The sequence below is a fragment of the Procambarus clarkii genome, chromosome 71 (assembly GCF_040958095.1).
Source record: "Procambarus clarkii isolate CNS0578487 chromosome 71, FALCON_Pclarkii_2.0, whole genome shotgun sequence".
NCBI lineage: Eukaryota > Metazoa > Arthropoda > Malacostraca > Decapoda > Cambaridae > Procambarus > Procambarus clarkii.
In genome coordinates, this window is record NC_091220.1 from 11,372,578 (window position 1) to 11,388,712 (window position 16,135).

General features: G+C 45.6%; 1 protein-coding gene across 13 annotated transcripts in view; it reads right to left on the minus strand.

Moving 5' to 3' along the window:
• LOC123745528 (uncharacterized) overlaps positions 1-9,253 on the minus strand; it is a 103,184-nt gene extending 93,931 nt beyond the window's left edge. For all 13 annotated transcript variants that reach the window (XM_069312003.1, XM_069312001.1, XM_069312002.1 and 10 more), the window contains exon 1: positions 9,067-9,253. In XM_069312003.1, coding sequence (XP_069168104.1) covers positions 9,067-9,082 — 16 coding nt within the window. In that variant the 5' untranslated portion in view covers positions 9,083-9,253. The remainder of the gene's footprint in view (positions 1-9,066) is intronic.
• Between the last annotated feature and the right edge of the window lie 6,882 nt (positions 9,254-16,135).

Below are 16,135 nucleotides of genomic sequence, written 5' to 3' on the forward strand. Positions count from 1 at the left end.
CCCCCCAAAAGTTTGAGGGTTTCATAGTCGGGGGCAGGGTTTTCTTGGTGGCGAGACTCGGGCGGCATCAGGAACTGCCCCTTCCGGTTCGGCAGCAGAAGCATTCGAGACAGTTCTTCATGCCAGGGCTTTTGGGTTGTGCTAGCGCCTTCATCCCTGCTTTTCCAGTGGACTCTTGCCTTCTCTCCAAAGGCAGAGGGTTTGGAGGACGACTCGGTCCCGTATCCTGAGGTGGAGGATCCCGGGGCTGGAAGGAGTTGACTTGGGGGCTTGAGCCCCATCTGACCCCACTTGGGTGTTGGTATCCTTGGTGCAGGGCTTGTTGTTCCAGGGAGAGGGGTTTTCCTATACCTCCTCCTCGTACTAGTTTGATACGAGTTCGACTCCTCACCGGAGGCCAGATTCACGAAACGGTTACGCAAGCACTTACAAACCTGTCCATCTTTTCTCAATCTTTGGGGGCTTTATTTAAAATTATTAAACAGTTAATGAGCTCCGACACACCAGGAGGCTGTTTATAACAATAACAACAGTTGATTGGGAAGTTTTCAAGCTTGTAAACTGTTTAAATGTAACCAAAGATGTCAAAGATTGAGGAAAGATGAACACGTTCGTAAGTACTTTCGTAACTGCTTCGTGAATTTGGCCCCAGGTTCCCTTGGGTTCCTCGATTCCGTCCATCCAGAGATTTTCGGCCTCGCGCATCCCACCAAGGAAGGTGTGGGGGCCCTTGCAGCTTACGTCCTGCAAAACCCGAATTACACCTCGATAATAGATCTTTTTTTTTTTAGTTTGGCTCCTCTTTTTTCCTTACTGGGTGTGTTACAAGGGGCTGGAGTCTTCCTGGCTGGTAACCTACCCTTTCTTTTCGTTGGAGGCATGGCATGCGTTCTGTCAGACCCGCACACTTGAGTGGCGGGAGTCGACTACAGTCGTTCAGGTTTACCTGGGGGAGGGGGGTTGAGCCAAGTTTGAGCACCTCAATGCGTGCTTGTTCGACCCATGCTTCCTCGTGATATCACTCAGGTGCAGCTTCACATGGAGGCTCCCTCCCTTCGGCGTCTCTTGTGGCTGAGGATTTTCACACCCGTAAGCATATGGCTTTGGTCTTGTGCTTCTTTTCCCTGCTGGAGCCGTCTTCAGACTGGCTCGAGGAGGATGTGAAGGAGTTAAGGTTCCGAGCCTGTGTCCGGTTTGCTTGCCTTGGTGGCTCGGGAGTCGGCTGCCTTGTTTGAATTGTTTGCGCTGATTCTGAAGGCAACAGTGTGTCTGTTCTTTGCTTCCCGCCTCGCGTGCTGACAGGGAGTGCTCGTCCACTCTTTGGAATCCGCTCGGGCCCTGGTTTTTACATTTTTGTCCCCTTTTTATCCGTTGCTGTTTGCAGTCTGCAGTGGTGCATTTTCTGCAGGCAGCTTCGTCTAGTTGCTGGCCTACGTCGGATTAGTTGGTTCTCCTGGGGAAGGAGGAGGAAGTTCCTGCCCGGAAGGGTTGTGCCAGGGCTCGGGGTTCCTTTGGTCGTCCTAAGCCAGTTGTGCCATCTTCGAGATCGGCCCCTCATGCGGAGCCGTCGGGGTCTGAACGGGGCAGTGATCGTTCCAAGCGTCAGTCGGGCTCTCATCGTGGTCATCGACTTTTTCGTGGTTCGCCCCATTGATGGGGCGATGGGAAGGAAGGCTCACGCTGTTTGCTCTCACCTGGATCCACGATTCATGGGCATTTCGGGTAGTTTCCTCTGGCCTGCAGTGGCATTGGGTGGCTCCTCCTTTGGGGGTTTTGGGGCTGGCAGGGCAGGCCTCTTCTGCACTCTTTCGGGTCATCCTGGAGTGGGTTCGCTTGGGCGTGGCTGAAATGGTGGGTTTCTCAGGTGGGTTTCCCGCCTGTTTCTAGTTCAGAAATGGGCCTGTGCAGGACTGCGGTTCATTCTGGACTTGTTCCAACTGAGCCCCTGGGTCTTTTGCCCCTCCTTTCGGATGACCACTCTGTCCTAGGTCCGGTTGCTTTTGGAGCCGGGTACTTGGATGGTATCCCTGGACCTCTGGGACGCATATTGGCACATCCCGATTCATCCGAGGTTCAGGGACTGTCTCGGTTTTGTCGTGTGGCGACAGGCTTACCGTTTTCGTTGCTCATCTTTTGGCTTAAATCTGTCACCTCGTGTGTTCACATGCCTAACCCGGATCGTGACGACCCGTTTGCGTCTTTTAGGTGCTCAGATTCTGGCTTACCTTGACGACTGACTGGTTTGGGCTCCCAGTCAGTCTTTGTGTCTGCTCGCCAGGGATTTGGTTCTTTCCCAGGTCGCCGGGTTCGGGTTCTTGGTGAACTGGATGAAGTCCCATTTGGTTCCCTCTCAGGTTTGGACTAGGCTGGGTCTTGTGTGGGACACTTGGACCACTTCCTTGTCTCTCCCTCCCAAGGCATTGCTGCGGCTGCTGTCCCGCCTTCGGCTGTTTTTGGAAGGCACCCGGGTTACGTGTCGGTTGTTCGAGCAGCTGTGTGGGAGTCTGAACTTCGCTAAGCTGATCTACCCGTCAGGTCAGATCTGCCTTTGGCTGTTCTGGTTCCTTCAGGAACATCCCTTCCGCTGTTCTCGCGATTGCTGGGTTCGGACCCCGTGGGCCTTGCGTCGGCTGCTGCATCACCGGCTTCCTCTTCGAGTTTTTCAGGGTTCTGTGCCGTGGCGCCTTCCCGAGCCCTCGCTTGGTGTGTTCACGGATGCCTCGTCTCTCTGCTGGGGCTTTGTGACCAGCGTTCACCAGGCCGGCTAGGGTCGGTGGGGTCTGTCCTCCCGTCGGGCTCACAGCATGGCATGGGAGTTCGCAGCAGTGGGGCATTCACTCCAAAGGGTTCTAGTCGCTCGTGAATCAATGATCCGTCTCCATTCGGACTGCTCCCCTGTGGGTCACTGTCTGAACCACCAGAGTTCGATGCGGTCCTTGGCTCTTTGGGGCTGGTCTCTTCAGGTGACTTTTGCTGAGTTCTCGGGGTTTGGCTCTCCTGGCGACTCATGTCCAGGAAGTGTTCAAGGTTCTGGCAGAAGGCCTGTCCCATTTCGTTCCCCTGTCCACTAAATAGCCAGTCGACGGCAACTCGTTCCATTGGCTCTGCCGGATGTTCGGGTGCCCAGACGTGGACCTCTTCGCGTCAGCATGGTCTAGGCGTCTTCTGGTATATGCGGTGCCCTTCCCTAACTGCAAGGCCGCTGGGGTCGATGCCTTTTGACTGGACTGGTCGAGGTCAAGTCCTGGTGGCCCCTTGGTGCTGGCATAGCTGTGGTTTCAGTCGCTACTTGCTTGGTTTCCAAACCCGATGGATTTCCCACGACACAGTCTTTTTCAGCAGATTAGTCCAGTCCTGTACATGGCTGGTTTGATCTTCTCCTCCACTCTTCAGGTCTGGTCTTTTTGACGAGGGTTTATCAGCACTTGTATAGTGATCAGGTGGCTTTGTTGATGGTGTCCCACCTGTGGGACACCATCATTCTTCTTCAATAGTACCAAGACATTCAATAGATACTCTGGTACTTCAATAGTAAAAAGACACCATCACCTTTGTCTCGGCAGCAGTATGAATTTTCCTGGCGGTTTTTCCGGCACTTTTTGTCTCTTCATAGGTTGTCTTCTATCTCTTATCGGGTTGTTTTGTCCTTTCTCTCTTGGTTGTTTCAGAACCATCATCTTATGCCAAATACTGTTGCTTCAAATTGTACGGTGCTGGTGGAGCCGCTTTTGTTTAAGTACGGGGTGGATGTCACTTCTGTTCCGTTCTGCAACCTTTCTCGGCATTGTTTCACTTCGGGCCTGCTCACGCACCGCCTGAGCCATCCTGGTCTTTAGACCGGGTGCTCTCTTTTCTCTCTTCGCCTCGGTTTCTGATGGCCCCTTCGGTTCCAGACTTTTTCTAAGGCTCTTTTTCTTGTTGGCATTGGCCTCTGGAGGTCGGGTTGGGGAGCTTCATGCTCTCCTCTGGCGCAGGGGTTTCTGCTCTTTCAGGCCTGGCGGTCGGTCGCCCTGTTCCAGGGCACAGGTCTCCCAGGTGGTCTGCAAGATTATTTGGTTCAGCCAGCCTGCGGTCTATCCCCGTGCTTACGCCGTTCGTAAGTTTGTGGTTTTGGCTGCTGTTTTTGGTAATATGTCCTTGTCTGACATTCAGGCACGGAGCTTTTGGAGGTCGAACAGGGTCCTGGCCGCATGGTACCTCGTTCATGTTCCTGACCCTTCTCGGGTGTGTGTAGCCTTGGTTCGCAGGTTGCAGCCAGTTGTCTCGACTTCAAGTTGAGGAGCGAGTGGCGGTCACCTCCCAGGTAAGAGCCGGAGGGACTCTCCACAGATAACCAGCGTTTAATGTAATGGAACGGCATTTTCTGGGCGAGACTTGTAGGCTCCCCGGCATCCCTCCCTCTCTACCTTCGGTCAGCGTTTGTTTGTTTTTTCTAGCCTCTGAACCGAGGTCGAGTAGCCGGCGCACGACTTCTGGAAACCCTTCCCCCCTTTTCCCTCCCAGAGAGGGGGGGGTAGTTGTACAAATAGCAGCATGATGACTGTGGTGACATGTTTGCTTATTTTCAATTGGGGACTTCCGTTTGCTAGTTCGGCTATCAGTTTGCAATTTTAATCTATAGATTATTTTGGAATTTCAACCTTTCTGGGTGCCTGACTTGGTAGATGGCATAGACTGCTCCCAATTACATAGGGGTGTCTATAGGTCATTGCTCCTTGTGCCTCACCTGAGGGGGCCAGGTTCTGGCGCTGGTCCCCGGTAGGCCTAGAACTCCATTGGCTGACTGTTGCCACGGTCTAATATATGCACGTCAACCCGGTACAGCTCCGAAGGAGCCTCTGGATCTCACCCAGAAAATGGTGTTTCATTACATTGGACCACTGAACATACATAGATGCATGGGACAATTAGTAGAAATTTGAATCTAGCATTTTAATAATTAGTAGAATTCACTTTATTAGAGTCCAAAAAAATAAAGCTAAAACCAAACTTAAATATTCCTAGTCTTAGTATTGCGTAGGAATATTATAATGCATTACCTAGAATGCCTAGAATATAGTGCATTTGAAGATGCACTTTATTAGGTCTCAGAGCATGTATTAAGCCCAGGAAGTTTAAGTTAGGTTAAGTTTTATTTGCAACATCAGTACAAAAACTTTTCTGATTTGTCCAAATTCAGTAGTACCGTCTTATTACTGTTAAATTTCTACATTCTAATTGTCATTAACATCAATATATATATATATACGATGGTCCTCATTGTTACTATAAGTACTATGTAAACAGGAGGATGGGCTGGGCTGGGTTAGGTCAAGTTAGGTTTTGTTTGCTACATAGGTACAAAAAAATTTTCTGTTTGTCCAAATTCAATAGTACCAAATTCTAATTTCTAATTGCCTTTTACACCAATATATGTACAGTACTATGGTCCACATCGTTTCTGTAAGTACAGGATGGGCTGTTCAATCCCTCAATATACAACTAAGATCAGACTGAAAAGATCTTACTGCTCTAAAAGAAGAAACATAACTGAAAACATTTTTATGCCCACCATGCCCAACCCATCCTTCTGTTTAGATAGTACCTATTGTGATGATCGTCAATGGTCATAATTCGCACGTTCTTAACACTATTGCTCTCTTTGGACACCGATCATGTCCATTTTTTTTTCTATCGAGTCCTAGCCGTGGACAGGACTCTTGTCCACCACAGAAATATTTGTATAAAATTCATTTTTTATATGATCAACCTCGGGATAGTTTCAAAATAAGTGCTTTTAGAACGCACACAATTTGATACCAAAGTGAAAGATGTAACACGAAACTTGATGTCAGAACACTTGAAAGATTATAAATACGTTTATAATCATATATGATTATAAATACAGTATGTTTATAATACAAACTAGATGATAGAAGAAAGAGGTGATATGATCACTACGTTCAAAATAGTAACAGGAATCGATAAAATTGATAGGGAAGAATTCCTGAGACCCAGAGCTTCAAGAACAAGAGGTCATAGATTTAAACTAACGAAACAAAGCTGCCGGAAAAATATAAGAAAATTCCCTTTTGTAAACAGAGCGGTAGACGGTTGGAACAAGTTAGGTGAGAAGATGGTGGAGGCCAAAACCGTCAGTAATTTCAAAGCGTTATATGACAAAGAGTGCTGGGTAGACAGGACACCACGAGCATAGCTTTCATCCTGTAACTACACTTAGGTAATTAGAAGTCCACGGTTGTTCAACATCCTCCCAGTGAGTATAAGAAATATTGCCAGAACAACCGTGGACAACTTTAAGAGAAAACTAGATAATTTTCTCCAAGGAGTGGCAGACCAACCAGGCTGTGCTGGACATGAGGGCCTGCGGGCCGCTCCAAGCAACAGCCTGGTGGGCTAAGCTCTCACAAGTCAAGCCTGGCCTTGGGCCAGGCTTCAGAAGATCTCCCAGAATCCCATCAAGCAGGTATCATGCAGGTAATTACTAAAGTGTAGTTACTAAGTTACTGCCCTCTCTTTAAATTTATTTCCTCTATCTAATATGGTATGCAAGAAGGTATTTACTTTATGACAACTATGCTTCCATTTTCCTTACCAAAGTCCTCTTGTTCTCAATGTTGAGGGTTCAAGAATTCCTTATAAATTTTATCAATCCCATCATGATTTTATGAAATTACCGTATTTTCTGATGTAAAAGGATGCACTTTTACTCTCGCATAGGACGCATCCCTATTTTACAGGGATATTTTGTGGGGAAAAACTTTTTTTTTAGTATGTTTCATCATACATTTACAGTATTGAAAAATATTTTAAAATGGGTTTTGAAGACCAGGTCTTACCTCTAAGATCAGCTGTATAGTTGTTTATATGTTGGGCAAGATAATTATTTAACAGGTATTTCTTGTACCTTCTTGTTATTTGTATTTCTTCTTGTTATATACAAAATACAAATATAAAATAAAACATACAAATCAATTGTATTTTTTAAAGTGATGTTTTGTGTTCATCAGGCTGGTGCATCAGGGTGCATCAGGCCACCAGGGCGGTGCATCAGGGTGCATCAGGCCACCAGGGCGGTGCATCAGGGTGCATCAGGCCACCAGGGCGGTGCATCAGGGTGCATCAGGCCACCAGGGCGTTGCATCAGGGTGCATCAGGCCACCAGGGCGGTGCATCAGGGTGCATCAGGCCACCAGGGTGGTGCATCAGGGTGCATCAGGCCACCAGGGCGGTGCACCCAGCCGTGGCGCACCACCACGGTGCTCTGGTGGTGGTGTCATTTACTCATCACAAATACCTGACAGGCAGATGAAAGTTGAACATTCCTTTCAAAATTCTAGGATCATTTTTTATTTAGATAATGAATAAATGTTTCATAAAGGTAACAAAGTCGTTAAATAATGTATCTTGAGGTTATCTTGAGATGATTTCGGGGCTTTTTAGTGTCCTCGTGGCCCAGTCCTTGACCAGGCCTCCACCCCCAGGAAGCAGCCCGTGACAGCTGACTAACACCCAGGTACCTATTTACTGCTAGGTAACAGGGACATAGGGTGAAAAAAAACTCTGCCCATTGTTTCTCGCCGGCGCCCAGGATTGAACCCGGAACCACAGGATCACAAGTCCAGCATGCTGTCCGCTCGGCCAACCGGCTCCTTATGACATATGACGTATCGGGCGTGACTTATGTATGCTGGGTAAGGTGGTGAGATGATGTGAGCTTTCTTCATAACTGCAAACGTATAGTATGCAATTTTTCTTAAGTTTGTGATAACAGCCTGTAATAACTCAACTTGTTTTCAACATTTCATTATTAGTAACACAATTTACGAGAAAAATTTGGCTTGTTTTCAATATTTTGTTCTTGGTGACGATTTTTTGTGCCTAGCGAACTTTCCCAGTATGCCCATTCGGCTCCCTAGCGTATGGTGCTCGGTCTCACATCCGTAATACGGCTGCATTAGACGCAGGGTAATTTGTTCATACATTTAAAAATTTAAAAAACTTGTCTTACACATCAGCAAATACAGTAAGTACTTTATGTTGCATATTTATATGTGCATATTTATATTGGATCTTTCTGCTGACAGTTTATTGTTCAATATCACCGCTTTTCTCCATATTACCAAGCTGAATTTACAAGCTGGAATTCTGTAAATCACAGAATTTACAAGCTGAAAATGGTTTTGTTCCTTACATGACAATTTGTCCAATTTAAATGCAATACATTTACTACTCCACATGCTTCCCGTGTAAATTGTTTGGAAGGATAACAGTCACCGACATCCTTTAAACCTCTTGGAAACTTGGCATCGTCTTCACCGTGCTCACATGTGTAACTGTGAAGGCCGCCCACAATTTGCATTGCATTACATTTTGCAAATTGTTACGGAGGTAAGCATACCTAGACGAAATCTTACAAATTAACATATACATTTAAAGATTTGATTTTTTTAAGACTTACAACTCTCTAAAAGATTTTTAAAGAGTGCTTATGCAGGGTTATACTAACTAACCCTGGGGTAAAAGTGATTCAATAACACAGAATATATTACATAACAAGAACCTTTACGCCCAAGGGAGAAGCGTTCTCTGCCCTTCTTGTAACAGTCCTACACAATACATGGTGTCGAGGGCCTGAGCCCACCTAGGTGAGGTATGGGATCATTGTACAACCAAACACAAACATTAGGAGAGATTTGTTAGGTTTATCTAGGTTAGGTTTGGGTTTAGCAGACTGTGGGTAGCTGACTCGCGACTATTTGACTGTCTAAATACTAAACCAAGATTAGTAAATGTGTAAGACAGGGGTGGAATAAGTGTTTAGCACTTATCGACTCTGGACCCGTATAATAAACCAAATGATAGCCTTAACTTGTAATAAACCAATACTACTCTGACCACCATACACGCACACAATACCTATGGTGGCATAGTCTTCTTGTTGACCTAATGCAAGGTCAATTGTTTACACAAGTGTAGATATTGGTGGAGGCAGAGGCGACACGCGGGTTATGGCGGGCAGTGGGCGGCCTCAGTGGCGTCTTGCCTTCACACACAAACACCTACCTTTATCTTCAGACATTGTTGCTTCTTGTGTCGCGGGTGTGTGGGGTGTGCCTTGTAGTGTGGTGGAGGAGGAGATGAGAGTGAGGAGAGGCGGAGGAGGCCAGCTGGAGGTGATACACAAGAGCCCCGGCCACCTCGCTGTTGACACAACAACTCCACCATCAACAACTGCCGCCTCCTCTACACACATCTTTATAAACACTCTCACTCATCATTGCCTTTTGCTTCATTGTCAATATGCGAGTGCTGGTGTGTTCATATGTTATGGACCGCTATATTTGAATTATATTTTGGAATATCAGTACCTCAATTCATCACATAACTTGATAATAATTTATGAAAAATCAATCTATCCGAATTGAGAAATAACTTAATTGTCTTTTTAAGTTTTACTGTTTTAGGATTTTACGGTTGTATATAATTTATAAATTAAAACTACAAAAGCATTTATGTATACAAGAATCCTGTACAAATAATATATTTTGAGAAGTGTGAAAGATATGTGTCCTTGGCGGCCATAGTGGCGGAGGGAGCCGGACGGTACTCTAATATGGCCTCCTCACTCCTCCTTTCCTCTAACCTCTCCTCTCCCGTCACACTCACTCATGTTTAATTATTTCTTTATGTGCTGTCTTCTATCATGTACTTAAACATTTCATTTTATATGCTGCTTAATGTTCCGGCCGGGATAAATGGTTGAGCGCGTTTCCTGTCACCTAATGCGCCTATTCACCCACAAGTAAATAGGCACCAAGAACATAAGAACAATGGTAACTGCAGAAGGCCTATTGGGCCATACTAGGCAGCTTCTATTTATAACCACCCAATCCCACTCATATACATGTCCAACCCGCGCTTGAAACAATCGAGGGACCCCACCTCCACCACGTTACGCTGTAATATTGGTTCCACAAATCAACAACCCTGTTACCGAACCAGTATTTACCCAAGTCTTTCCTTAATCTAAACTTATCCAATTTATACCCATTGTTTCGTGTTCTGTCTTGTGTTGATACTTTTAATACCCTATTAATATCCCCTTTGTTATGTAGATTCAACCACTTGTAAACATCTTGGAGATGGAGAAGATCGTGAGGAAAAGGCTCGTAGAGCATCTGGAAGGAAATAACTTTGTAACGCACCACCAACATGGGTTCAGAGATGGTAAATCGTGTCTCACAGGTTTAATAGAATTCTATGACCAGGAAACAAAAATTAGGCAAGAGAGAGAAGGGTGGGTCGACTACACTTTCCTGGACTGCCAGAAAGCCTTTGACACAGTACCCCATTAAAGGCTGTTAAAAATGTTGAAGCAACAGGTAGGAGTAAAATGGAAGGTGCTCCAGTGGATAAGGGAGTACTTAAGCAACAGGAAACAGCGAGTAACGGTGAGGGGGGAGACATCAGAGTGGCGAGATGTCACCAGCAGAGTCCCACAGGGCTCAGTACTTGGACCCGTCCTGTTTCTAATATATGTGAACGATCTTTCACATGAATTAGGTAACATAGGGGACATCAACCTAGCAGTGCAATCTTTTCTACAAACAACTCTTAGCCTTTATAACACCCACTGTCCTAGGCTTACAAAACAAGTCACAAGCAAAAGGCTTAACAATCCTTGGCTTACAAAGGGAATACTGAAATCCATTAACAAAAAACACGACCTTGAGAAGAAGTATAGGTTAGGAATTGTCTCCAAAGAATTCTCAAAGAATTACTCATTATTGCTAACTAAGATAATTAGACGAGCCAAAACTAATTACTACGAAGATAAATTTACTCAAATAAAGAGCAACATTAAACAAACTTGGAGCACAATTTCACAAATATTGGGATCAAAGAAATCTTTAAATAACAAACCGACTCTCCTGTCTAATAACGATGGTCAGCTTTCAGCCTCTGATTCTGCTATTGAGTTCAATAGGTTCTTCTCTTCCATTGGTTCATCCCTTGCAAATGATATTCCATCTTCCAGTACTGACATTAAGGACTATCTTACAGGTAACTATCCACAGTCTCTGTACCTAAAGCCTATTAACTCCACTGACGTCAATGAGATAATCCTTTCCCTTAAAACCAAGTCTGGTGCCCTTGAGGAGATACCAACTTTAATTTACAAAAAAGCCTCCAGATCTTTAGCCCCTGCTATTGCTTTGCTCTTCAACAAGTCACTTGAACTCCAAACCTTTCCAGATATTCTAAAAAAAGCGAGAGTAACGCCTGTCCACAAATGTGGTGACCCCACAGATGTTAACAACTACAGACCTATATCAATCCTGCCAAACTTGTCAAAAATTTTTGAAAAACTTATATACAAGCAGCTTTACTCATATCTAGCCAAACTCAATATACTTAGCCCTTGCCAATATGGCTTCAGACCCAAAAAAAGCACTAACGATGCACTTATTAGTATGCTTAACTTGATTCATACAGCTCTTGATAAAAAGGAGCTCCCTGTTGGGTTATTTGTGGACCTGCGTAAAGCTTTTGATACTGTCAACCACCAAAACCTTCTTCTTAAACTACATCATTATGGAGTCAGAGGACACTCCCTACAATACCTCGAGTCCTACCTTACTGACAGGCTCCAATATGTTTCTGTGAATAATACAATTTCTCCCACCCTACCCATCAACATTGGTGTTCCTCAGGGCAGCATACTTGGCCCTCTCCTCTTTCTCATCTACATTAATGACCTTCCAAATGCCTCCCAACACCTCAAACCAATTCTATTTGCTGACGACACAACCTTCATTTACTCCAGTCCTGACCCTCTTGCTCTAAATGCCACAGTAAATACTGAGCTAAATAAAGTCCATCTTTGGCTAACTGCCAACAAACTCACCCTTAACATTGACAAAACCTTCTATATTCTGTTTGGCAATAAATCCTCTAGTCTTATAAATCTCAAAATAAACAATACCCAAATTTGTAACAAATTAGATGGCAAATTCCTTGGCATTCTCATTGACCACAAGCTGAATTTCCAGGGACACATTCTAAATATATCAAAAAAAGTTTCAAAAACTGTGGGCATTCTTTCTAAGATCAGATATTATGTACCACGCCCTGCTCTGGTGACTCTCTATTACTCCCTTATCTATCCTTATCTCAACTATGGTATTTGTGCTTGGGGTTCTACTACCCAAAATCACTTACGTCCTCTAATTACCCAGCACAAAGCCGCTATTAGAACAATATCCAACTCTGGCCCCAGACATCACTCGGTACCCCTACTCAAATCTCTTAATATGTTAGATATTAAGTCACTGCACATTCTCTCATGTGTATTATACATATTTAAAACGCTAAACTATAATGCCAATCCTGATCTTAAAAGCTTCATAGAAGGTTGTAACAGAACCCATGAGCACCACACCAGAAATAAATACAGTTTTGATATTCCTAGAGTACGTCTTAATCAAACTAGAAATGCTCTGCAAATCAAGGGGCCCAGAATGTGGAATGACCTTCCCAACCATGTTAAAGACTGTACCTCTCTCAACCAGTTTAAGATAAAAACTAAACACTACCTAATAAATTCCCTGTAATCTACCTCACTCCTCTATTGTCAACCCATGTCTGTTATTTTCTTTTTTTTTTTCTTTTTTTTTAATCAACACTGTTTGTCAACCTATTGTATTTGTGCTGCTTTTTCAGTCATGTTCCCCCTTTTTTTTTATCTTTATTTGTATTTGTTCTCAACATCTTTTATTCTTTATGCTCAATTAGTATTAAGTTCTAGATATTAATGTTTTTTCTTGCCCGAAACGCATTGCGTAATAGTGGCTTTAGGCATTGTATGTACTAGCTCTATCTATATATCAATCCTTTAATGTAACATCACTTGTATGTATATACCTTACCTGAATAAACATCTGAATCTGAATCTGAATCTGAATCTGAATCTTTCGGAGGGTATAGACTGGGAAAGTTACTGGAATCGATAATTGCCAATACAGTCCGTCTTCATCTTGACGGCCCATCCTGTCTATAGACCGAAGAACCCGGCAGTAAGCCGGGTTCCTTGGTGACAAGGAAAGATCGTCAGTAAGCCAAGTCTCACAGAGTCCCACGATCAACGGTGGTGCGCTGACGTTAAAATTGCGTGAGAATTGTGTCTTCTTAAAAAGGGAACGGGTGGTTCCCGTTGTAATAATGTGGTATTCCAAAATATCACATTATTCTCAGGATGGGGCGCTATTATGTCTGAAATACAGCAGCTAACTTTCTGACCACTTTTGCACAGACGTCTCCAAAGGAGGAACCACCAGAAATAGCCATAAAGCCCTGGTACAGAGTAAGTAAATTGTGTGGTATCAGTCAACTAGTCCAAAGGCTGTTGAGCAATGCTTCTCTTAGCCTGACTGAAGCGGTGATCGGCTAGCGAACCCTCTTGACGGCGCCTGCGACTGGTGGGTGCTTCACTCTGGGCCTCATATTCCACCGGTGTCACAATCCCATGGGAAAGCGCCTAGGGGACCAGAGGATCATCAGGGCTATCCGATGGAGCCAAACCTCATTATCAATGGGTGTGTCGACGACGTCGATGTTGGCTTCTCTGGGGAGAGTAAGTAATTATCAAAAGAAGGCACCAAACCGGGAAGGCTATACGTAGCACCAGTTCTCTGGGGAGAGGCACGGGGGTTACTGGGGGTTACGAGTGCCGGGCTCCGGCCGAGACGGAGCGTCCATGTCTGTATCCGTGGATGAGTTTTCATCCATGTCGAGGCGACCCAGGAGGGGAAAATCGATTAGCAGTCTGGGCGTATGAGGCATGTGGCTGGGACAAGCAAGAGCGACTTCTAGATCCTACTTGTGAAAAGACCTAACCGGGGAAATCTGAGGGCGAGAAGGAACGATAGGCTGATTGAGGGCGTGCAACCTCTGTAACAGCTCATGTCGAGGGTTGTTATTGTTGTTGTTTTAGATTTAGCTACTCAGAACGAAATGTCCATGTAGCACGGGCTATGGTGAGCCCGTAATGAGATACGGGGTCTCCGCTGTTTCATGATCGATGTCCATCTGGAGGGCCTAAAGACAGGGCAACTCTTGGACGTAACGTTTTGAATGGCCATGACATAAAAGGCAGCGAGGTGCAGCAGAGCACCCACCATTATCTGTCTGTATGACCTGTTTTGCCGCAGTTTGCACAGCGTGCTGCATTATGGCAGGTGAGGCGACTGTGGCCCAATAGATTACAAGCATCGTAACACAGGAAAGTTGTAGGGCTGGACCTGATACGAGGTCCTGTGTGGTGCCACCCGATCAGGGAGGGGCCCATCGAACTTTACACGGATCATGAATGTCGGCCCTGCTGCTCCGCGAATCCTGGTAACTTCCAATAATCCTGCTAATGCACCCCCTAACACCTGCAGAGCGGCCTGGATGTCATTCATTTCAACACTCGGGTCAATTGGGCCAATCTTCCCAAACCGGACTCGAGACTCCTTCTCCTGAGACAATACCTGTCGGCACCTGACTGACCAGTCTCCAAACTTAATAATGTCGGATAACCGGACGTGCAACAGAGCCTCCTGCCTGATGTTTAGCTTCAGTGCTGCACCCCTACCCAGGGAACGCACGGTCTCAGGCAGGCAATATGACTACAATACCGAAGCCTCATTTGCTGCACTTAAGGTACGAGGATTTGCAAAAGCGCACTGACCTGTTGCTGACTGGATTAGGACAACCACAAACAAGGAATGAGTTACCACAAGAGGAGGGTCTTCTGAAGGCGTAGACATCCTCTTAGCATCTCGCTCTGGGGCAGCATCAGCCGACTCATTTTCCAACAGACGTTTTGCTCTCTGGGACTTGCTGTCAACGTCCATGGCTTGGGGATATAGATAGAGCTAGTACATACAATGCCTAAAGCCACTATTACGCAAAGCGTTTCGGGCAGGAAAAACACTGAAGACAAACTTAATACTCATTGAGATTAAAGTATAAAATATGTTGAGAAAATATAAAAATAAAAAAAAAGAGGGAACATGGCAGAAAAACAGCAACAATACAATTTGGTTGACAAACAGCATTGTTTCAAAATAACAGACATGGGTTGACATTATAGGGGTAAGGTAGATTACATGGAGTTAATTAGGTAGTGCTTACTTTTTATCTTAAACTGGTTGGGAGAGGTACAGTCTTTAACATGTTTGGGAAGGTCATTCCATATTTTTTTTTTTGAGATATATACAAGAGTTGTTACATTCTTGTACAGCCACTAGTACGCGTAGCGTTTCGGGCACGTCCTTAATCCTATGGTCCCTGGAATACGATCCCCTGCCGCGAAGAATCGTTTTTTCATCCAAGTACACATTTTACTGTTGCGTTAAACAGAGGCTACAGTTAAGGAATTGCGCCCAGTAAATCCTCCCCGGCCAGGATACGAACCACGGCCAGGATATTCTGGGTCCCTTGATTTGTAGAGCATTTCTAGTTTGATTTAGGGGCGACGACGATCCTGGGATCGGATGCGCCCCGGCTGCCCGATACCGGGAAATAGCGGAGGGATGGGGTCCTTATAGTCTCTACAGGCCATATATTTTACGTCTCTTCAGGCCACGGATATGACGAATGAAGCGGAAGGTATGGCGAAAGATGCCATATTGGCCGTCTTCGTCTCTCGCACCTGCCCCGTCAAGGAGAACGGGAACCGTGAGGCGGGGAATATTCAGCCTACGAATGGCACTCTGTAGTCTGACGCGAGCGCAATGAAATCGGGGGCAGTGAAGGTGTTCCACTGTATCCTCCTGGGTCGGACACCACTGGCAGTATGGGGAATCTACCAACCGTAGATGATGGAGATGTGCCCATTCCGGAGGCGAGTAATGGCAGTGTCGAGGAGTCGAGAATGATGGAAGAGTCCATGGACACGGGGAGGAGTCCTCCCGGAGACCCGCCAGAGGGAAGGACCTGAGTGCTGGTTCCATCATCGCCTCCCAACTTGCGAGGCAAACCGGCCGGAGTTGCGGGAGAATTTCTGAAAGGTCCAGAGGCACATTTGTTGTGTCAAGGAGAGCATGCGCCATCCCTGCTGTTGCGTCGGCCACCTCATTGCCATTAC